At 39.3% G+C, this 25006-nt stretch overlaps 1 protein-coding gene across 7 annotated transcripts in view; it reads left to right on the top strand.

The window, feature by feature from the left end:
• Nucleotides 1-25006, top strand: part of WDFY3 (WD repeat and FYVE domain containing 3) — a 309773-nt gene that overhangs the window by 125241 nt on the left and 159526 nt on the right. For all 7 annotated transcript variants that reach the window (XM_062198528.1, XM_062198527.1, XM_062198530.1 and 4 more), the window contains 3 exons: nucleotides 6104-6227; nucleotides 19257-19366; nucleotides 22035-22196. In XM_062198528.1, coding sequence (XP_062054512.1) covers nucleotides 6104-6227; nucleotides 19257-19366; nucleotides 22035-22196 — 396 coding nt within the window. The remainder of the gene's footprint in view (nucleotides 1-6103; nucleotides 6228-19256; nucleotides 19367-22034; nucleotides 22197-25006) is intronic.

The raw sequence follows: 25006 nt of genomic DNA, 5'->3' as shown, positions 1-25006 counted from the left end.
GCCTTGGAATATTAGTAAAGAGAGTAGGGGAGAAAAAGTTGAGAGGAGGAGCAATAAAAGAATTCATTAGCATTGGAGGCCAGTGAAAGTTGAAGTTGATAAATTTGTACTGATCCTGTCCATACAAGCCTGTGAGTTGAAGCAGAAGAGGGAGATGCTTGATGTGTTGGGCTTGAGGTTTTACGGGCCTGGTGAGGTAGAAGGAGTAGAATTAGTTCACATATGGTGCAATAATGCGATCATATCTTCTTTGTTATTTTAATGTTGCTATTTGTGACAAATTAAGAACTAATGAAGATTGGTACTTTTTAACTTGATTTTAGATATTACATATATTTAAGAAACAAAACATTCCACTTATAAAATTCCAGCTAAGCTTGGAATCAGACAAACCTAGTTTTAAATTCTTAACTTTACCATCTCCTGGTCTAAGTTAACTCCCACCTCCTATAACTTCTTTATCTATAAAAAGAGAATATGAATTACACATACTTTCTAGGAATTTATGAGCTTTAGATGACATATCAAGTATTTGAATGGGTACAGGCACACTGTAAATGCTCATCCTATTGTAATTATTGTTATTTTTATTGAATTTATTTAAATTGTTGAAGTCAATTACAAAATATACACTTTTTCCTTGCTACCTTATACATTCAATATGTATATGTCAGACTCATGTTTTGTTTCTCATGCTCCATCCTTATATTGTATCCTTTTTCCTCTTTCATAAAATGTTCCAACATTGCTAGCCTTTTTTTACGTGTTTTTAAAGAATTTATTTACTTGAGAGGCAGAGAGATGGAGAAAGAACAAGAAAGCTTGCATTGTCTGATGCATTCCCCAGATGCCCACATTGTCTGAGTGGGCTAAAGCTGGGAGCTGAGGAGTCAATCCAGGTCTCCCCCTTGGGTTACAGGGGCCCAATTGCTTGAACTGTCACCTGCTGTCCTCTCCCCCTCTTCTAGGGGGCACAAATTAGCAGGAAGGAAGCTGGAATCAAGAGCTGAGCTGGGGGTAGGTAAAGCTGCCATTTGTGAGCCCACATCCCATATGGGTGATGGATTCCCTGGCTGCTCCACTTCCAATCCAGCTCCCTGTTAGTGGCTCAGGGAAAAAGCAAAGGAAGATGGCCCAGATCCTTGGGCCCCTGCTACCCACATGGGAGACCTAGTTGAAGCTCCTGCTTCCTGGCTTGGGCCAGGCTGCAGCCATCTCGGGAGTGAACTAGAGGATGGAAGTTCTGTCTCTCTTTCTGTCTTTCCTGCTCTCTGTAACTATGACTTTCCAATAAATAAATAAATCTGGAAAAAATAAATAAATAAATAAAGAGTTGAGCTGGAACCCCAAACCAGGTACTCCTTTTTGGACTGTGGATGTCCAAGTCCTATCTTAACTGTGAAGCCCCACCAGCCTACCAGCCTCTTAAATGATAATAAGTATTTATTTATTTGAAAGGCCAAGTAACCGAGAGAAGGAGGGAGGGAAGAGAGAGAGAGAGAGAGAGAGAGAGAGAGAGAGAGATCTTCCATCTGCTGGTTCACTCCCAAATGGCCGCAACCGTCAGGACTGGGTCAAGGAACTCCACGGAGTCTCCCACGTGAGTGGCAGGGGCTAAGTATTTGGGCCATGTTCTCAGTCATCTGCTTTCACAGGTGCTTTAGCAAGGAGCTTTCACCAGTCTTTTTAATTCCTCTGGCAGCACAATCTCATTCTTTGAAATCTTTGTACAGCTCAGCTCTTTACTGTCTGGAACCTACTTCCCTTACTTCTTTAAGTTGTTGGTTTTTCATTCAGTATCATTCATTAGTATTAGTGACCTTTCCCCAGAAAGTCTCTTTCCTGACAGCCTTCTGCCCACATCCCAGGCCTTCTGTTTCCATTACCTATTTTCCATCCTTCCTAACACATCACCATATTAACATAATTTTGATTTTTAATTAATTTGTTTACAATTTGTCTTCTGTACTAAAATGTAAACTCCATGAGTACTGTAATTTTGTTTGTGTATCTTTGTAGTCCCAACTCTTAAAACATTGCCTCATATCTAGTAGGAGATCAGTAAATATTTGTGAGTGAATGGATCAATGAATCAATCAATAGTGCTGGTTCACTAGACTGATGTTTATGTCAAAGAAGCATTGTGTGTTCATTCCAAATGAGCCAATAAGGCATAGTTTTTTCTGTAGTATTGATTGTGGTTTGGTCAATTCAAGTAAATCTTAGGTTTTATCTTTTGAAAAGAAATTTCTCTACAGAAGTAAGGCAATAAATGAATATCATGATTTAGGTGAAAAGATAGTTGCATTTTCAACGGTGTACTCTGTACCTAGCATTGCAGACTGCTTGAATAACCATATCTTTATACCACTCAAGAAAAATATATTTATTTTATACAATTATCTTAATAACTCTTAGGAATAAAATGCATCTTAATAACTGACGAGCCCACGTTTGAGACCTGGATTGTGTTCCTGGCTCCCAGTTTCAGCCTGGCCCAGTCCCAGCCATGCAGGCATTTGGGGAATGAACGAGCAGATGGGATCTCTCTCTTTCTCTTTCTGTCACTCTACCTCTTGAGTTAAAAGAAAAAAGTCTCAGGAGAAAAATATTCATCAGTATATACTGAGTAATAAGAATGTTTATAAACATCTTTATTAAAAAATACTAATCCATCTCTGAGAAGAGGTAAAATGGCTGTTGAAGCATATTTCATTATTAGGCTTCTCAATTATTATCTGTCTCAGGTTTGTTAATGAATATGGGTCTCGGGGGTTGGCATTGTGGTACAGTGGGATAAGCTGTTGCTTGGGGTGCTGGCATCCAATAACGAAGTGGTGATTAAAGTCTACTTGCCCTGCTTCTGATTCTGCTCTCTGCTAATGTACCTGGGAGAGCAGCAGATGACCCAAGTACTTGGGCCCCTGCCATCAAGGTGACAGACCTGGATGGAGTTCTGGCTCCTAGGTTCTTCCTGGCCCAGAGCTGGCTATTATGTCCACTGGAGGAGTGGATTGAGGAACTATCTCCCTTCCTCCCTCCTCCTCCCTCCTTCCTTCCACCCTTCCTTCCTCTTTTCTTCCTCCCTTCCTTCCTCTCTCTATGTCCCTCTTTCCCTTTCCCTCCCTCCCTCTCTCTTGCTGTGTCTTTCAGATAAATAAATAAATCTTTAAAAATGAAGACCATGGGGCTGGCGCTGTGGCATAGTGGGTTAAGCATTCACCTGTGGTGCTGGCATCCCATATGGGCACCAGTTTCAATCCCGACTGTATCATTTCTGATCCTGCTCCCTGCTGATGGCCTGGGTAAGCAGTAGAAGATGGTCCAAGTGTTTGGGCTCCTGCACCTACCTGGGAGCTCTTGGCTCCTGGTTCCTGGCTTCAGATCGGCTCAGCTCAGGCTGTTGTGGCTATTTGGGGAGTGAACCAGCAGATGAAAGACCTTTCCCTCTGTCACTCCCTCTGCCTGTAACTACCCCTCTCAAGTAAATAAATAAATCTTTTTATAAAAAAATGAAGAATATGGGTCTTATAAATTAAGTACAAAAATTATCAAAATTTCAGCAGAAAAAACATTTATTTAGGAATTCATGAAAAGTACAGTGTATTTGTTCATTTAGATCATTACAAATTACCCCTTTGACAAGTTACTGAACAGAATAGATATATTGATTTATTGTCTAGTGTTTTCAATTTAATTTGAGGAGGCTATTTGAAGCATAGTATTTATTATTAAGGGTTTTAGAAACCTATTTTCTATTAGAAGGATACTGTTGGCCGGCGCCATGGCTCAACAGGCTAATCCTCCACCTAGCGGCACCGGCACACCGGGTTCTAGTCCTGGTCGGGGCACCGGATTCTGTCCCGGTTGCCCCTCTTCCAGGTCAGCTCTCTGCTATGGCCCGGGAGTGCAGTGGAGGATGGCCCAAGTTCTTGGGCCCTGCACCCCATGGGAGACCAGGAGAAGCACCTGGCTCCTGGCTTCAGATCAGCATGGTGCGCCGGCCACGGCGGCCATTGGAGGGTGAACCAATGGCAAAAGGAAGACCTTTCTCTCTGTCTCTCTCTCTCTCACTGTCCACTCTGCCTGTCAAAAAATAAAAAAAGAAAAAAAGAAAAGATTAAGGAAGAGCTAAATCAACAGAATGCCATCAAAGTTCATGAACTAGAAAACATGGCATAAAAAAAAAAGGATACTGTTATTTGTTAAATCCTTTTATTAGAATTTTTGGAAGAAGTAAAAGGCGAAAGATTTATACGATCTGAAGAGAAACCAGAGTATAAGTGTTTATTTTATGGAATGAAGAATAGAAGCACTTTAATATATACATTAAATATATATATATATAGTGAATTGATTGACTAGATTTTTTTTTATATGTTTGAGCCAAAACTTGTGAGCAAAATATGGAAAATATAGAGACCTTTGTAAAAATATTTATTTTATTTATTTGAAAGGCAAAGTGACAGGGTGGGGGGGCAGGTGGAGAGGGAGAGAGAGATGTTCCATCCACTAGTTCATTCCCCAAATGGTTGCAACCACTGGTACTGGGCCAGGTTGAAGCTAGGAACCTGGAACTCTATCTGGGGCTCCTATGTGGGTGTCAGGGGCCCAACCACTTGGGCCATGTTCTGCTTCCTTCCCAGGCACATTAGCAGGGTGCTGGCTTGGAAATGGAGCAGCTGGGACGCTAACCTGCATTCATATTGGGATGTTAGCATTGCAGGCAGCAGCTTAACTTGCTGTGCACAGTGCCAGCCCCTTGAAATCTTTGGTGGCCTTACATTTTTATGTATTCTTTTATCCAGTTCAGCTCCTTATCCTTGAGTTTTTATGTGTTTTGTTTTCTTTTTGCCAGTGTTCTTATGTTCTCCTTCAGTGTGACCTGAATATTCCCTGGAATTTAGCTGTGGGGGGTGGTAAATAATGAGCAACCAGTGAGGGAGCATCCCTACAAAAGGCAGGGTGCTGATTCGGTAGGGAACTCATTGATGAGCAAGTTCTGCTTTTCCATTTGTAGTAACACTTGAACAGTCATTAAGTCTGTAAGATACAGTGTAGTAAGAGAAAGAATAGCTTTACAAGACAGAGAATTTCCTTTTGCTCTAAGGAACATTTTAAAAAATGCTATTTCAGGGTATATCTAGTCTTTAAAATACCCTGTGTGTGAAGTCTGTCCAGATTTTATTTTCTTATTTTCTTTGTGTAGGCCTTGCTGGTTTCTCTTTAAAAATTGTTTATTCTTTTTTTTTTTTGAAAGTCCAAGTTACACAGGGAGAGTAGAGGCAGAGAGAGAGGGAGAGAGAGAGAGAGAGAAGTCTTCCATCTGCTGGTTCACTCCCCAGTTGGCCGCAATGGCCAGAGCTGAGCCAATCTGAAGCCAGGCACCAGGAGCTTCTCTACGTCTTCCCACATGAGTGCAGGGGTCCAAGGACTTGGGCCATCTTCCATGCTTTCCTGGGCCGTAGCAGAGAGCTGGATTGGATGTGGAGTAGCCGGGATACCAGCACTGCAGGCGGTAGCTTTACCTACTACGCCACAGTGCTGGCCCCCTATTTGTGAAACAAGTTTATTTTGTGGCCCTCCTCATTCATTTCCTTTATTCTAGTCTTTTTCTTTTTAAATGGTCTTGTTTTGGAAACTATTATAGTTAGAATTTAGAAATTCTGTGATACTAAAAAGAGTTTAGTGGATTCTATTTTTTGCCCTGGACTTAGCAATAGGTCAGTCTGCTTTTCATCACCCAGTGTATCTTCACATCAAGGAAAAAAATCTTACCACTTCCTTCTGAATTCTCAATTTAGGTTTTCTCAGAGAAATGTTATCTTTTCTAAAAATTCGTAAAATTGATCAGATTTTATAAATAACACCTTTGACTTTTAGATTTCATTAATTTAATTATTTGACAAGTTAATATGTATAAGGAAATGTAGGTGGAGATGACTAATTTGAAAGGCTTGTATTTTCAACATGCTGATGTCCAAAGAAACTAGGTACACGTGCTTTTCTGACTTGATTTTTAAAGTTGCACCATACTTTGAAATCCACAGAACTAAAAAAAAAGTTAACAATGCTTCATTAAAGGTCTTTTTCTCATCTATAGGTTTTTGGAAATGCTCCGCCAAATACAATGACAGAAAAATTCTCTGATCTTCTGCAGTTCACAACACAAGTCTCCCGACTAATGGTGACAGAAATTCGAAGGAGAGCATCCAACAAATCCACAGGTATTTTTACAGAAGCCAGTGAAAATGGACTTGTGGGAATGGACAGACAGTTCAAATCAAGCAGCAAATAGACCCAGGGCTAAGTGCATGGGTTTGTTACTGGTGCCCCTTCCTGTGCTTAAGATCGCACTCTTCTGTTGGTCTTGGCATCTGAGTAGTTCTCCCTGAGTCTGCTCTTGCTGGGCCACCTCCATCCTGACCCTTGTTACCTCCCAGTTTCTTTCTGAGAAAAATCCTTACTGCCTAGCAGGACATGTGAGGCAAACCCATTTTCTGGACATATGTAGTTTTTTAGGATACTTTGTTGATTTTTCCCCCCTTATAATTCAACAAAATCGAGCTTTTTATAGTTCCACGCGTATCTGTTATTCTGGTCCTTTAAGTATGTGTAACTCTCTGCTTGGATTAAGTCACATTTCCTTGATAGAATGTTTCTTGATTCCTTTAATCAAAGAAGCATTTTTCCCTTCTGAACTCCTGTTTTCTCTCTCAACTTCCTGGGTGATAATTGTGCATGTCTATCTTCATATCAGACTGTAAGCAGCTTAGGGGTCTATATGTAATCTATAGTGGTTTTTTTTCTAGGTTGGCTGCACAGCTGATGTATTTATATCTCCATTCATGTCTTCCTGGGATGCCTTTCCACTTCTTCGGGATGGATCCTGTTTTTGAATCATGTTTTTTATGTTTTCTTTCTTCTTCTTCTTCTTCTTCTTTTTTTTTTTTTTAACAGGCAGAGTTAGAGAGAGAGAGACAGAGAGAAAGATCTTCCTTCAGTTGGTTCACTCCCCAAATGGCCTCTACGGCCGGCACACTTCGCCAATCTGAAGCTAGGAGCCAGGTGCTTCCTCCTGGTCTCCCATGCGGGTACAGGAGCCCAACCACTTGGGCCATCCCCCACTGCCCTCCCGGGCCACAGCAGAGTTGGACTGGAAGAGGAGCAAGCGGGACAGAACCAGCACCCCAACCGGGACTAGAACCCAGGGTGCTGGCACCGCAGGCGGAGGATTAGCCTAGTGAGCAGCGGCGCTGGCCTATGTATTCTTTATTCTTAAATTAACTTTCTCATTTGGTAAAGCATCTTTTATAGCAGCTTCCTGAGAAGGATTTCAGCAAGATTATTATCTTTTTTTTCCTATTAGCCATATGTGAAAATTTCTTTTTGACTCTCACTATTAAAAATGGGTTCTTTCCTCTTCACCAAGGCATATTATACCTTTAGTTTGACAATCTGTCAGGTGACCAGAGTTTAGAATAAACCCCAATACATCCAACAACAGCAAGGCTTTATTATGGAAAAGGAAACTTACAACCAGGAGTAAGTTAGAGCAAAGAGGGTATAGATCCCCCACTCTGATTATCCACAGATAAGTGTGCCAGGAAGACCTGGGGAACAAGCAGCATTCCGGGGCAGACACTTCCCTCCCCGCCCCACTCCCATCTCCCAGTGCTCCCCCATTCCTAGTGGACGCACTTGAGAGCAGCCTCTTTGTGGAAAAACCCACAACTGTTTGTGATGTAGGCTGTCAAGCCTTGGAGTTGAGGACTTGCTGGATATTTACAGACGCTGTTTGAGAATGCTAGCTTCCAGCCCCAGGAAGCCCTCCTTTCTGGAGAGTGCAAGCTGCCAGGCTTGTGGTCGGTTGAGCTGGCATTGAGCTCCTCAGTGGGGACGGGGTCAGTGGGGGTATGTTAGCCGGCTCCTTCTTCAGGCAGCCCATGGTGAGCATGAAGGGTTACTTCATAGAATTTCACAGCTTGCATTATATCAATCCCCTTTTCAGTGAGTGCTGTGTTCTAGGTTGGAAATTATTTATCTCAGAATTTTAGAAGTAATTTCTCCATCATATTCTGGATTCCTGTGCTGCTGCTGAGCAGTCTGAAACTACTTAGATTCTTGATTCTTTCTTTGTGACCTGTGTTTTTCTCTAGAAGCTTTCAGAATCCAGGGAGAGACAGAAAGGTCTTCCATCTGCTGGTTCACTCCCCAAATGGCTGGAGCTGGGCCGCCAAAGCCAGGAGCCAGGAGCTTCTTCCGGATCTCTCACATGGGTGCTGGGGCCCGTGTACTTGGGCCATCGTCTACTGCTTTCCCAGGCCACAGCAGAGAGCTGGATTGGAAGGGGAGCAGCTGGGACAAGAACTGGTGCCCATATGGATACTGGTGTCACAGGCGGAGAATTAGCATACTGCGCCATAGTGCTAGCCCCTAAACCAGTTTTTTATACATTATGTTAGGTACTTACTGTAGCATTTTGGTCTGAGAATTTATATCTTGAATTTTGGGAAACTCATGAACTGTTGAAGAATATCCTACCCTCTGTTTTCTTTTTCTAGTCAGATGTCCCTTTTAAATTTTCTTCGTTTTCCTGTCTTTCTTCTCTTTTTTTCTTTGTTTCTTAACTACTTGCTAAGAGAACTCTTCATTTTTATCATCCATCTCTTTAATGAAGTTTTTTCATTTGTGATATTATAGTTTTCATTTCTAACTGTTCTTTGACTCTCTCTCTCTCTGAGGCAAGTCTTGTGTACTTTATTATAGGTACATTTTCTTATGTCTCTGAGATTTTTTTTTTCAGATTTTTATCTCTAAACTACATCTCTCATGTTTAATAAGACATTTTTATTAATTTGCTTTTGTCTCTTTTATGCTAGAAATTGCCCACACGTATCTCATTTTTGACCATCTGCTCTAATATAAGGATGAAACATTCAAAAGCTGATTGGTAGCTTTTTAATTATGAGCAGAGTTTGGGACATTGTGTGGCTGTCTTTTCCCTGAACTAGGTAGATTCCCCAGAGAATTGTCCAGTCTCTGCTTAAAGTACATATTTCTTTTTTTTTTTTTTTTTGGGACAGGCAGAGTGGACAGTAGAAGGAGACAGAGAGAAAGGTCTTCCTTTTTGCCTTTGGTTCACCCTCCAATGGCCGCCGCGGTAGGCGTGCTGCGGTCGGCGCACCGCGCTGATCCGATGGCAGGAGCCAGGTGTTTATCCTGGTCTCCCATGGGTGCAGGGCCCAAGAACTTGGGCCATCCTCCACTGCACTCCCTGGCCACAGCAGAGAGCTGGCCTGGAAGAGGGGCAACCGGGACAGGATCGGTGCCCCGACCGGGACTAGAACCCGGTGTGCCGGCGCCGCAAGGTGGAGGATTAGCCTACTGAGCCGCGGCGCCGGCCTAAAGTACATATTTCTGACTCTCAGCATTTAGGAAACCAAGGAGGAGAAAGGTTTGGAGATTCTCAGCATTCAGTATTTGCACTTCTACTTTATTTCTGTGTGCTCAGTTTGTGCAAGGTGTCCTCCAGCGCTCACCCGCTCCAGTACTGTCTACAGTGAATAAACCTTCGCCCAGTGCTTGTGTAGTAGAGGGGAGACAGAGATCTAACTGCTCTTAAACCTGCTTCCCACCAGCCAGTCCTCCCCAACATAGTCAGTCCCACATTTACCTCTTCCAAAGATACCTATGCCTCCAGTGCCTGAGCCTCTCAGGATTTGGTGGTCATTTCCTTGTTTTTCTACATTTCTTGTGCTTGCTTTAAATGTACTGTGAGTCTCTCTGCTATGTTCATATCCAAAGTTTTGTTGCTGTCATTTTTTCTGTTCTTATAGATTTATGTCTTTAAAAAATTCATCTCCCATCCATCTTGGTGAATATATGAGTGTTAGTGTGCCTGACCTGGTATATATTCAGAATACCACAGATGAAGAGGAATTTGTTTTCTCAGTTTTGGAGGCTGAAGTCTGAGATCAGGGTGCCAGCATGGTTGAATTTCTCGTGAGGGCTCTCTTTTTGGCTTGCAGACTGTTGCCTCCTTCTTCAGTGCTTGCGTGGAGGAAAGAGAAATAGCAAGCTTTCTGCTGTCTGTTCTTAAAAGGGCACAGATCCCATCATGGCAATTCACCTGATCTAAGCCTTGTTCCCTTCCAAAGGATCCTTCTTCAAAGACTGTCACATTGGGAGTTAGGGCTTCAGAACAGGATTTAGGAAGCTCCAATTCAGTCCACAGCACTTGTGTTTCTGGAGTGAACTGGGATAAATGCATGTGCTCAAGTTTCCATCTTTAACTGGAGTCTATTTTGCAGTCTTTGTAGCAGCAGACACTAAGATGTTTTTAGACTGGCAGCTAAACCCCTTGTTCAGAAGTAAGACTGTACATACCAGCTTTTGGTTACTACAGCAAAATATCTGAGAGAAGCTACTTCAGAAGGAAGGAGGTATATTTTGGCTGCCAGTTTTGGAGATTCAGAGTCCAAGATCGGGCAGCCCCATTAGTTCAACGTCTAGTGAAGATATTCTTGCTGGGGGAGTCCTGAGGTGAACAGAGCATCGTGTTTAGAGAGGCAGTATGTGCCTTCTTATGTCACCACTGTGTATTGATGATAGGGGTGCCACTCAGCCTAATCCAATCTAATGTATTCCTAAAGTACTCACCTCTAAACTGAGTAAATTTCCACCTTCTTAGTACCATTATTAACCTAAAACTTTGGACACTAAGCTATTAACACATAGACCTTTGGGGGACTCCCAGCTGATGTCCAAGCCATAGCATAGTGTATTATATGAATTGATGTATGAATTTTAAAATGGGATACTTTTCACTGTGTTTACAATCTTTGAAATAGACTTAAAGAAAAGTGGTAAGGTGATTTATCTATTCCTGTCTTCTCCCTTCTTCACCCAAAATGGGATGACATCCTTTTTTATATTTCCTGATGTCAGTAACTGCTATGGAAATGTAAATTTTATGTGTAAGATTTCTGTGATATATGTCTCTAGCTATTTTTTTTTTAAAGATTTTATTTATTTATTTGAGAGGTAGAGTTACAGACACTGAGAGAGAGAGTATGTCTCTAGCTATTTTAAACAGGTGGTATGAAGGAGAGTTTCTCTGTTACATGTTGACTCCTGTCATTGCATTTTCTTTCTTGAGTGACAGCCTAGATTAGAAAAAATTTCCCAGAACTCTAGGTATTTTTACTTGCTTCCTTGATGCTTTTTTTAAAAAATAGTTATTTATTTATTTGAAAGGCAGCGTTGGAGAGAGGGAGATACCTTCCATCCTCTGGTTCACTCCCTGGATGGCCACAGCAGTCTGGGCTGGGCCAGCTGAATCCAGAAGCCAGGAGCTTCCTTCAGGTCTTCCATATGGGTGGAAGAGGCCCAAACACCTTGGCCATCGTCTGCCACTTTCTTAGGCTGGGATTGGAGCAGCTGAGTCTTGAACTGGTGCTTTATGGGATGCTGATGTCCCAGGCAGTGGCTTAATCCACTGTGCCTCAACGCCGGCCCCTGTTATTATCTTTTAAAATACCTAACTTGAATATTCATGAAAAGCATTTTGCTACCCTGCGGATTTGATTTCCTGATTCCCTTTATGATTTTGCATCCATAGAGTAATTTTTTAAGATAGAATAGATAGATGGTGTCTCATTGTTAATTACAGGAGATTACTCAAGTGTTTTTTTAATTCTTACTGTTGAAATAATTCAAGCTCATAGGAAGCTGAGAAGATACTACAGTCTCTAATGCTTAAGGTACACCTTCCCCCATTGATGACATCTTGTTACCATTGGATCTTTAAGGTACATTTTTGCATATCATGCAATTCCATGTAATTTTTAGTTTTTAGCATCTGAAATCTGCTAGAATCCTGCGAGATTCAGTTCAATTTTTGTGTTATTTCCTCCTGAGAAACCTTACTTATTGACCCTATCTCAAATCAGTCTCTATCCCCTGTTCTCGCAGCAGTTAGCATCTGTTTAGTTACCTGTATATTTCCTTTCTTGCTTTGTCCATATCTGAAGGGACCTTGGTTATTTACTTAGATAATTTTATTGTCTGCTGTGTTCATCCTTGAGTCATAGCTCTGAGGAAAAATGCTTGTCATGTTTTCAGTACACAATACATTTTAATTGACTTTTGACAGGATTTTTTGCCACCCCCCCCCCCCCCAACACTTTGAGAATCGCAGTAGTGCTGGAAGAGCACTTATTGATTTTTAAGAGAGTTCTATAATTCTAGAATGTCTCCTAAGTCAGCATTAAAGAACTCTGGCTATAAGAATTCTGTTTTTCTTTTTTCTTGAGCATTGGAAGATTCTTTTAGACAGTATTGTTTTCAAAAATATTTCTGTAGAGATATTTTGACCTTTTGATTTTTGATCTAGATGTACCCTGAGTCATCTGTATCATATTTCAATCTTATTTTCTTATTTATTTTTGTTGTGGTTAAAAAAGATATAGCACAAGGCCTGTCCCCTTAACAGATTTTGAGTGTGCAGTGCCAAATTGTTAACTGTATACACCATACTGTACAGTGCATCTCTGGAGCTTTCCACCTTGCATGACTGAAACTTCCTGTCCGTTGAATAGCAACTCGTCTTTTCCCCTTCTCCTCAGCCCCAGAGTACCAGTCAGCATTCTACTTCTACTTCTCTGAGTTTGATTACTTTATATACTCAGTTGAACTATTTACTTTATAGGAAGTTGTCACTGAAAGGCTTTCTGTATAATTTACATTCACATATTTTTTTTCTGAAAAAGAACGAGATGTAAGCCCTCTATTACTCCTTTGAAAGTTGGCTGTATTTATTGTGTACTAGGACATTTTGTACACAAGACTTCCCTGAATTTGGTACAGAAGACTTGTTATTTTTTGTTACCTATCAGCATTCACACGTAAAGTCTTTTTTATCAAATTACTTCTAACATGGACTGTAGATATCTCAGAAGGAACCATGTCACTGAAATTCTCTTGTTTATGTCTAACAGAAGTTAATAAAAATATAAAATGTTTAGGACATATCATGATGCAAAATGGATACATGGACTGCTTTATGGGACGATTTCAAAGTTCTCTCTTTGTCTCTCTTCTCTCTTGGTGTTTGGCTTTTCTTAAATGTGTGGTAGTGACTCTCAAATAGTTTTAGAAAGCATAATTTTGTGACCATACTGTGCTTAGAGGACATCTTAGAATTGTTCCATCTCCTTTAGTTGTCTGTCAAGATCTCTCAGGCTAATTCTGCTGCATTCTAAAGACACAGGCTCGATTTTCCTCAGTGCAGCAAACTATTTCTACCTGTATAAAAATACTATCTTCAGTTTATTAGTAATAACTTTGCTACTTTGCGGGTGCCACTATTAGTTGAGGGGGGCAGCCACAGTGGGCAGCAGCCTAGCAGTGGAGAGGCCCCGTGGTGGTGCTGACCACAATTCCTCTGTGATGGCTTTGGTGGAATGTAGTGAATCCCCAATTCGACAACCCAGCCTTTTTTTCTAACAGAAAAACAGTGTGCTCTGCTGTCCTCCAAGGATTTCAAAGCCACAACACCTTCAGGTAATCCCAAGGTGTGGTTACGCATTATAATTAAAAAGAAGCATGAAAGCTCTCAATTCTAATACTGTTTTTCTGACTAACTTGTAAAAAAAATTTTTTTTGGATGTGGCAGGGGTTTTTAGGGCTTTGTTTCTTCATTAATGAAAGAATTATAATAACACTATTGATGTATCTCACACCATCACCCTGAAGCATATATTTGAGAATGACTTATGCTTTAAATAGATGTTGCAAAGGAAAAATCTGCTGTATTGCACTTAATAACAGCTTTTGCATTTTGATTGCTCTGTATGCTAATGGAATTCACTTACGTTTTCTTAGTGAAGGCTGAGAAATTACATTTGATTGTCTTCATTCTTATTTAATTTAATTACAAGCTCTACTAACTCCTATACTTTTCCTTCTAACTATATGTGTTGAAAGTGTGAAAGCCAAAGCTTGAATCAGATGATTGACAACTGTGAAGTTCTTCCATTGACTCATACCCTTAGCTTAAATGATCACTTAAACTTGTATTTGTTAAATATTGAAATTAAGAGATCTAAATGCAGCATTTTTATGACTAGGAGTGTGTTTTTCCCCATAAAGGTTTAAGTTGTATGATTTATGAAAGTTTTGTTTAAAATGGCTTTGTAGAATACATAATTTTAAAAAGATAGCTATAAATGCTAAATGCTGATAAAATGAACTCCTTACCTTACTTAAAATAAAAAGTAACAGATCCCTTTGAGATATTCTAAATGGCAGTGTGTTGAAATTGGTAGGTGAAAATAGTTTTCTTGAATTCATTTGTTACTAAAGAGTGTTTTGTCAATAGTTCTCTCCCATATCATTCACCCACAACCTTGTGCAGACCTCTTTATCTGTATGATATTGTAATTCAAAGCCAGATAGCATAATTTTACATTATTGCTGGTGTAACTGAGGTCCTTTTTACCTACTGCTCAAAAAGAGTAATTGTTATTAAGTTGGCAAAGATACTCAAGGGGTACATAATAATGCTTGTACTCTTTTGGTGCTTCTCAGTTTATTTTCACATGCATTATCTTCTTTAATCAGCACAATAGCCCATTGAACATGTTGTAATGTTTAATAACAAATAGAATATTGGCTTTTTAGTGATTCTTTATCGGTTAAAATTTCTTATATTGAGAAATCCCTTAATGCACATTGTCAACCTAAACATAAGAAACCATATGACTGGGTAAAGAAAATGTAGTATATATACATGATAGAATACTACTCAGTCATAAAAAAAGAATGAAATCCTGTCTTTTCAAATGAAATGGGTACATCTGTTTGCGATTATGCTTAGTGAAATAAGCCAGTCTCAAAAAGACAAATATGATGTTTTCTCTGATATGTGGCAGTTAATACAGAATACAAAAAAAAGGGGGGGGAGATAAGAATTATATGGTCATTTTGGGATATGATTTTTTTTTAATGCCTTGTTTATACTCCTGTGAAACTATGGTCTTTCTACTTTTTACTTGTTGAATATTCTAATTAGTGGTGAACTCAGCCTGTAAAAATAGTGGATTAAACCCATGGCTTTGCAAAAACCGATGAAGAGAGAGGAGAGAGGGAGGGGAACTGGGGAGCAGCAGGAGAGTGAGGGAAGTGTGGCTGTCTTCTTGGAACTATACCTATGGAATGCATAAAATCTGCTCTGTTTATATTAAAATACATGAATGCAAAAAGAAACCACATACTTGAAATATACCCATCTACCTCTCAGCTCCCAGCATCCATAGATCTGATTAATAGCACTGTTTCAAACCAATGATATGTTAAATTTTTTTTTCTTCTTTAGAATTATTGATTTGAGAGATTGGGACAGATGGAACAAGTTCTCTTCCATTGGTTTACTGCCCAAATGCCCTCAACATCTGGGGCTGGACTGAGGTGAAAGCCAGAAGCTAAAAACACAGTCCAAGTCTCTCACTGGAGTGGCAGTAATGCAATGACTTGAACCATCACTGCTGATTCTTAGGGTATGCATTAGGAGGAACCTCAAGTTAGGAGCCAGAGCTTGCAACCAAACTTAGCTGTTCCAGTGTGGGATATGGGCATACCAACTGTTAGGCTAAATGCCTGTTCCCAAGGATACATTTTTGATGTTTGGGTTCTCAGAATAAGAAATAGTATCCATTGTTTCTAATGACAACCTGTTGAATAGAAGTAAAAATATATGTTTGCCCAGTTTTAAAGTTAAAAATCTTGAACCCAGATTCTTTCTATATTCTCTACCAGTAAGATAGTTGTTTTGCCTTTTCCCTTAAAGTAGGTTTAAAATGATTTTTCTTCTACCTTTGTGAGAAACCTAGGTGTTAATGACCAAATCCATTACTGATCAACTTTCTTTATGAAATAGAATTTCATTATATTGATTTAACTATGAAATAATCAATTCGAAGACTGTAAGTAGTTTCTTAAATATGTTGAAGTACGAAAATGGAGGTATAGAATTTAAAACAAAAGTTACCTCATGATGAAAAGGGCTGAGATATGATAGCACAGTTGAATTGAGCTACCTACGAAGTACAAAGGTACTTCAAAAGGCTTGTGGAAAATGGTGCAAAGAAGAAAATCTGAAACCCACTCATCATGTTTCATAATACACATTTTCCATGAACTTTTTGAAGACCACTTGTAGATTTTTTTCTGATGTGAGTATTGAATTAATATCAAGGAAGGAAGTTCATGTTCTTTAATTCATGGCAAATTGTTTGATTCTTTGCAACTTATAAGAAATTTTTGCTGATCAATTTTTAAAAAAAATTTATTTTATGTATTTGAAATGCAGAGTTACAGCGAGGCAGAGAGAGAGAGAGAGAGAGAGAGAGAGATCCTCCATCTGCTGGTTCACTCCCCAGAATGGCTGCAACAGCCAGAGCTGCACTGATCCAAAGACAGGAGTCAGGAGCTTCTTCCAGGTCTCTCATCCAAGGGGCAGGGGCCCAAGGACTTGGGCCATCTTTCACTACTTTCACAGGCCATAGCAGAGAGCTAGATCAGAAATGGAACAGCCTGGACTCTAACCAGCGACCAAATGGAATGCCGGCACTGTAGGTGCCGGCTTTACCCACTGTGCCACAGCATTGGTCTCTGCGGATCAATTTTTACCAATTATTTCAAACCACTGTTGTTGGAGTAGGTTTCTCTGTGATGTTCTTTCATATTTTTCTCCCTTCTCTGGTGAGAGCTTCACAGTTTAGTCAGCTTCGGGTGTTGCTCATTTTGTGTTACTCCTGTTTTCAAAACTTTCAGGAATCCTAACTACCGGTAAGAAATCCAGACCTCTTGACGTTCATAAGAAGTGAACAATGTGTCCTTTATTATTATCTTTACTTTGATCTAGGTAGGTTGACTCATTTAGCAGATATTTCTTTAAAAAAAAAATTGATTTGAAAGGCAGAGAGAGAGAGAGAGAGAGAAGAAAATTATTTCATTGCTGGTTCAATCCCCATGGCCACAAGAGACTGGACTGGGACAAGATGAGGCCAGGAGCCAGGAACTCCATCCTGGACACCCACCTTGGTGGCAGGAGCCCAAGTACTTGGGACATCATCTGCTGCCTTCCCAGGTGCATTAGCAGGGAGGTTGATTGGAAGCAGAGCAGTCAGGATTTTACCTGGCACTGTGATATGGTTTGCCAGTGTTGCCTGTGGAAGCTTAAACCACTTTGTCACAATATTGGCCCCAAGCAGATACTACTTTAGTGACTGTTTAGTGCCAGGTAGGTGCTAGATTCTAGGGATCAGTAGTGAACAAAGCTTCCAGAATTCTGCTCTCATTGTGTTTGTTTTCTAGAAGAGAATCAGGAATGTGATGATTTCAACAGTTATGAGATATTATTAGAATTAAGCCACGTTTCTGTTGGCTTCCCTCTTTTCTAATCTTTTTTTTTAATTTTATTTTTTATTTTTCTTTGTCTCTTCCAGGCTAGACAGCCTGGATTGGAATATGAGTTCACTGACTAGCTATGTGACTGTTGGCAAAAACTTGTCCTCTCATTTCTCAACTTATACTAGAATAAGAAGTGTATTAATAGAAAGCAACTCATAGTGTTCTTTTCAGTATAATGAGTAAACTCGCAAACCTTTAAAACAGGACTTTACATGTAGTTAAGACTCAATAAAAATAAGATATTTAAAAGTTTTTCCTTTTAAAATGTTCCTGCAAATGGAAATATTTAAAGATAAAATGTGCCCAATGCAGAATCATACATAAATCTTATTATATTCAATTATCAGATAAGACATACATCTAAGATAATCTTAATTATGTTTATTCTACTTTCTGCTTTATGAAATGTATTAAGTGTATATTGGTGTTTTATCTCATTAGTTCATAGGGAAGAGATTGGACTTATTTTTTGACAACTTTAATTCATCATGTATCTTACCATTCAGATTGACAAACTCTGTGCTGATGAAACTAAGGTCCATGTTTAGGTATTTCTCCATTTTTTCCTTATCTCTAAAACCATAATCAACTAAGTTTATTGTCAGAGATTCTTCCAACTCTTTAGCTCTAAACGACTCTCTCATAATTCAGTTTCTTTGGCCCTACTAGCAGCCACTCAGGTTATCCCTACATGTGTTACCAAGTCAACAAGTTACTTTTATTTCCCTTCTACCTGTTTCTTTGGCCATCCACTTTGGCACACACATTACTATTAGGTTAATAGTCTTAGAATAATCCTTTAATCATCTGTTTTGCTCTAGAAACTGCAGTTGTTCCCTCTTGCCCAAAGAGTCAAAGATAGCCCTTAGCTTGCCATCTTTATAATTAGATATCTGTATTTTTATGACTATTATTGATATTGTATGACTTTCTCAACATATGCTCTTCTAGAGTATTAAGCCATTGTTATTGCTATTCTTTCTCTTGATCTATGTACAACAGGCCCACTTCTGTGGAAAAAACTTTGGTTTTACTACTGTGCTCCTAGTCTCTGTGTGTCCTTTGTCCTTTCCACTTCCTAGACAAACATACAGTTGTTTTCCTGGCATCCTTGGTTCGAATTTCTCTGCCTCCATGACTGTTTTTGATTGGTGCATGATTAACATCTGCAAGTCAGCTTTTATTAATGATATAAGGGTTTATGTACATCAATAAACTATTGCTAGTTAAAATATTTTTCCATACAGTATGTACTAATGCTGATATAAACTGTATCAGTCTATTTTTCCATTGCTATTATAAAATACTGACACTAGCAAATGTATAAAGAAAAAAAGATGTATTTAGCTTATAGTTCTGGAAGTTCAGGAGTGTAGAGCTAGCTTTTGCTCTGCTCCAGCCAGGATCTCATGGCAGATGGCATCACAGTGGTAGAAATGCATGCCAGAGGATGAGATCATTTGGTGACCCAAGAGTGGGGAAGGGCCATTCTTGTACTTTAAAATAACCCATTCTCATGAAAACCAACTGGGGTCCCATGAGAACTGCATTAATCCCTCTCAAAGTCATTGGCCCTAATGACTTAATTACTTTACACTAAGCCCCTAATTTCCAACATTGCCACACTGAGAACAGGCCTTCTAACACAAGAAACCTTTGGGGACAAACCATGACATAAGGTATGTATTTAACAAATGTTCATTTCATTGGAATGTTTGAAGGGAGACCTTTTTCATATGTGATTTTCCTCCCCACCTAATTGTTTTCCTGTGGTTTTACAGAGGCTGCAAGTCGAGCCATAGTCCAGTTCCTGGAGATCAATCAGAGTGAAGAGGCCAGTAGAGGCTGGATGCTTCTGACAACCATTAATTTGTTAGCGTCCTCTGGTCAGGTGAGTTCTTAGTTTCCATATTTGATGACTCAACCTCTTTGTATAGTCTCTTGGAATTTTGCTATTTAATGTATTATTGTATCCACAAAAGACATTGCAGTAAAGATCTGTGTTCTCCAAATCCTCCTTAAACATTATTTCATGCTTCTAACTACATCTCTGTGAGGAACTTGATATCTTATGTACTTTACTCATGAGGAAATGCGAAATGCGGGGCTTAGAGCATTGTTTTCCCTCATTGTCATGCCATAGCAAATGTTGATCTGAGAACATTGGTATGCAACAGAGTTAGATTACTTATGGCTGAGGGCAAGTGGCCCTGGAGCTCTGGGTCTGACAGGCCCAGCCCAAGCCTTCTGTAATCCATGGTATGGGAACTCTGGCGTAGAAAAATTATTGCTTGTCTAAGGTCACTCAGCAAATAAGGAATAAATTGACATACTTTTCTACTTTATGGAAAATAAGTAAACATGAAGTTTTCAGGATACAATGTATGTTCGCTTCTCACTAGAACATGGAGCTTTCAGGATAATGTGTATTCCCTTTTCACCGGAATCCTTCTGAAGATTCCTTTTCTTTCTTCCACATCAGCTTTCAGTATCTGTTGTGATGTATTTTGCATGGACCTGTTAATGAGCCTTTTGAATACCTGGATATTTTGGGGATGGAGGGGTTTCTTCTCCTTTCTAAAATTGAGAGTAGAATGCTTTTCAAAGTCAGTACCAGACTTAGGAGTCTATTTTCTAGATTACAGTGGACTTTCACACTCCTCACAGCATTTCATAATGACAGAGGTGACTGACTGCGGCTGATCAGGACATAAACAATGCATACTTTTTAATAACCATACCCTGAAACTAATTACTGGCCCGAAGTGATTAGCACTTAGATTTTTTCTCTGGAATGACCTGTTTGATTTTTTGTTTGTTTTACTTAAGTAATTAGCAGTGAGCAATTTGTCCTAGTTTTTCTGGAACTTTCTTAGTTTTTTTAATATTTATTTATGTATTTATTATTATTTATTTGAAGGGCAGGGGTGGGGAACCTTGTGCCCATGGGCTGTTTAAAGTTGTTGAAATAATTTGGTCTGGCCCTGCTGAGACAACTGCAGGTGGAATTGAAATTCAGTAAACCTGTAGCAGGCTATTTTTTAGGTTGTTAATTTTGATGGCCCATGAATGATGTTACTGGGAGTAGTTGAGGCAGGAAATATCTGAAAACGGCCAGATCTTGCAAGGAGTTTTCTTGATGTTTTCTCTCCTCTCCATGCTACTGCATTTGTTTAGGCCCCATCTCTTGTGTCGTTTGTTTTCTGTGTTAATTTTCTATTTACCCTTGCCTTGTGGCTCTTTAATTTATGATAATATCAGCTAATTTTCTGACATCTAGTTCAATCACTTTATTTTTGTTTGTAACACTTCATTGGGTCTCCATGGTCAGCAAAATTTAAGCCAGAATGTGAAATCGTTTTTGAAAATCATCAAGTATATGCACTTTGTGGACCACTTAACCAGCTCTCTGACCTGTAGCAGGGTGTGTAAGTGATGAGCCTCCCTACTTCATTTATAACATAAGGATCATGCAATAACTAGTTTACACCTCATAGAGTTGACTTGCAGAGGAGGTGAGATCATGTACATAAGGTGCTTGGCCTTATGCCTGTTGTATAATAAACACTAGTTAAGGGTTAGCCATTATTACCGTTTTCAGGAGTCAGACTTTCATCTGCTCAAGTTCCTCAAACACACTCTTCCCTATGGCCTAACCTCCTATGTATCTTCCAGGTGACGTTTTCCATATTTTAATTGCTTACACTTTTATCTTCCATTCCTGGCAGTGTTGATTTTGCCTTTTTGTGATAACATGTATGCATCACCATAGAGTTCAAAAATTAGATGATAGTTACTTACAAATTTGCTAATGCTGCCAGAATCTGAAAAGCAGCCTGCTTTCTCTTTGTGTGCCTGGCCCCCAATACCCTGCTTAACATACCCTAGACATTCTGTAAATGTTTAATGGGAAAGTAAATAATCAATAGATAATGCTAACTTATTGATTTCCACTGCAGAAAAAGTTCTTATTCCAATCTGTACCATGGAAAGTTTTGAGAATTAACATATCATACTTAACAGTATAAAGTATTTACTATATTTGTGCCACTGATGGTTTTATCTCAAGTATCCTTCTAGCGCCAAAAATCTGTGATCAGAATAAAGACAAAAATGATAATGAAGCCACTACTAGTATGCAATTAAGTGCTTACTATATCTTTGCATTTATTATTTTAGATAGCCCTCAAATTAACTCCAAGAAGAATGTACTATTCTATACATTTTATGAGAGAAAAGTCTCAGGAAAATTAAGTAGTTTCCCGGAGTTCATGCTTACGTACATTTTTTCCTGAATCCTCCAGCTTATGCTCTTTGAAGCACACTGCTTATTAATAAACAGATATAAACTTTAGTAAATAACATGATGCAACAAACAAGCAAATCATCCAAATGGGAAATTGAGCATTCTTAGTGTGGAGTCAGTTTTTAATTCTTATATACGTGTAAAAAGTTACCTTGAAGGGTATTTGGTGACCTAACGTGTTTGAATTACTCGTCTGTACCAGTTACAGTAATGTCTGCCTGTCTATTCACTGACTTACTGGTTTGTGTTTCAGAAAACTGTGGACTGCATGACAACGATGTCAGTGCCTTCCACCCTGGTTAAATGTTTGTATCTGTTTTTTGACCTTCCACATGTGCCTGAGGCAGTTGGAGGTGCACAGAATGAGCTACCTCTAGCAGAACGTCGGGGACTACTCCAGAAAGTTTTCGTACAGGTACGGAAGGTGCTGTTTGCCTGATTATCTAAATAACTCTATTTAAAGTGAAGGGGGTACACTCCTTAGGTAGATAGTCTACCTATTCAATGTTTCAGAACATTTCAAAATGAAAATTAATAACAATTTTAAAATAGCATCTCTGGGGCCGGCACTGTGGTGTAGCTGGTAAAGCCACTACCTGCAATGCTGGCATCCCATATGGGTGCTGGTTTGAGTCCCGGATGCTCCACTTTCAATCCAGCTCCCTGCTGTGGTCTGGGAAAGCAGTGGAGGAAGTCCTTGGGCCCCTGAACCCGCATGGGAGACCCGGAAGAGGCTCCTGGCTCCTGGCTTCAGATGTGCGCAGCTCTAGCCTTTGCAGCCATCTAGGGGGTGAACCAGCAGATGGAAGACTTTCTCTCTCTCTCTCTCTCTCTCTCTCTCTTTTTCTCTCTGCCTTCCCTTCTCTCTGTGTGTAATTCTGACTTTCAAATAAATAAATAAGTCTTTAAAAAAAATAGAATCTCTGACATGAAACAAGCAGGGAAAATGTTTTTTTTGAGAATCATATTGAGATTTAGAAAATGTTTCTTATAATTTCAAGGAATTCTATAGACATTCAACTTTTTTTTTTTTATGAAAGACTGTCTATTTTGGTGGCTGCTTCTGCCTCCTCTGCCCTCTCTGTATAAAGCATTGCTTTTCCACTGTTCCCACTACTGTTTTGATAGCATTGTGGGTTAACAGAGATTTAATAAACCTTTGTTAGCTAGCCTGGAAACATTATCTTCATACATGAAAATCCTTTCTTGGGAGAAAATTTTTGAAATTTGCCACCTGCAGACTTTTAGAATGTGGTCTGTCCACAGGCCTACACATGTGACTCAAAAAGACAAATGCTCAGTTTCCACTTAAATGAGGCATCTAAAGTAGTCAAGCGATTAGAATAGGAATTGGAAAGCTTGTTGCAAGGGAATAAGAAGAGGTAGAGAAAAGGAAATGCCCATTAGGCATCAAATTTTACTTTTTCAAGAAGAAAAAGCTCTAGAGTAGAGATCTGTTGCACAGCAGCGCACATGAGTTATCACTGCTGTACCCTTAAAAATGGGTAGGACTAAATTTTGATTTCACTTATTTTTTTTTAATTGCAGTAAAAAGCAAACACCACCACCTTTGAATCTAGGCCTCTGAAGTTATGTAACCTAGTGATACAGTTTCTCACCTGTAAAATGAAACTAATGCTAATTACCTGTAGGGTTGCTGTGAGGTTTAAATTATATAATACATAAAGCTGTGACTCTGCTTAGCACTTAGTAGAAATTAATTAAGAGACCGTGATTGCTGCTGTTGCTACTGCCCCCACCTTGAGAGTAGGAAGAAGATAGAGAGGATGCCTGCTCTGCTGTAGTTAAGCTAAAGCTGGATACAAGTAATGGTGCATGCTTCCCTCGTGTTGCTGGAGCCTGTATTTCAAGAATGACTGCTTTGAAGAGGTGCAGATGCTTAAAGGACAAGGGGAAGGACACCAAAGCAGTTTTACTAAGGAAAAGGCTGATTGTTAAATAAAATACTAAATCACCCAATATTTATTGAAAGCTTCTTAAGTCTTTTTGGACTTGTGGTTGGCATCTCATCGCATATATTTGCAAGATAACCACATGGCTTCAAAGCTTTTGTTTCCCCCAAAGTGATTTTGTGAGCAAATGCCAGAAATGGGATTAGAACTCAGGTTTATGTGACTCTGGAATTAGATTGGATGAGAAAAGCAACAGGAATAGATGAAAGAGTAAATCACATTGGAATTAAATCTACACAAAGACACTGCTGAGGAATGGAATGGATTATTATTTTCTGATTGGAATAGCAGCCCCATTTCAAAAAGCCCTTCTAAACAACTAATAATGCCTTAAGCAATAAATGGAAGCTGTATTTTATACTTGTAATACCTGACTGAGCATAGCAAAGTTTGCTTTGAAACCTTAAATTTTTTTTCCTATATTTAAAAGCAATGGATGCTGACTTTCAAATAATGTGAGACTCATTTTATTATACTGGAATTATTGACTATTAATATCAGAAGGAGCTCAAAAGATATTTTAAATGCAACTCCTGTTTGCAGTTCTGGAACCTAATCTATCCATGTGTATGATCCCTGGCAGACGAGTGGCAGCAGCGAGAACCCTGCTCTCCCGACTTCTTGTCCAGTGTATCACTTCCTTTGTTTTCCTTCTCCATCACTGGCTGTGTATTAATTTCATCGTTTTGTCTAGAAAAGCAATTGAGCCAAGCTTATTAAGTGTTTTATAATAGATAAACTCCCTGTGTTGTATTATGTGACAGATGGTTTCCTGGGACCCTAGCAGTTGGTACAGCTTCTTGCAGGCTTTCATTTATCTGTCGATGTGGCCAGTGATTGCCCTGCTACACATGGTTGAACTTGGTCAGAGTCCTTAGGAAGATAAGTGGTTAGTGTAGGTGCAGGAGAGAAATGAGAAATAGACTCTTCAGTTTTTCCTGGTGAAAAGTAAAAGGTTTAGCCTGGATTATTTGTAAGAATCATTTTGTCTGTAAAGAGTAACAACCAGTTAATTTAGGAGCCAGCAAATTTAAGTAATCATTAAGTCTAGTTTACTTTTGAGAGCAGGGATTTGGTTTGGAAAAAAAAAAAAGTATTTTACTATTTTTGGATTTGTTTTCTGTTAGAAATTAGAGAAATGGCATCTGTCCCTCTAATCGCATATGACAGTGACAAAAAGTGTAACCACAACACACAGCTCTGAGTGGGTGTCTTTTTGAGGCATTTGACGATCTATATTCATCCACAGCAA

This window comes from Lepus europaeus, chromosome 8, assembly GCF_033115175.1.
Source record: "Lepus europaeus isolate LE1 chromosome 8, mLepTim1.pri, whole genome shotgun sequence".
Classification (NCBI taxonomy): domain Eukaryota; kingdom Metazoa; phylum Chordata; class Mammalia; order Lagomorpha; family Leporidae; genus Lepus; species Lepus europaeus.
This window is presented reverse-complemented; position numbering and strand designations above follow the sequence as displayed.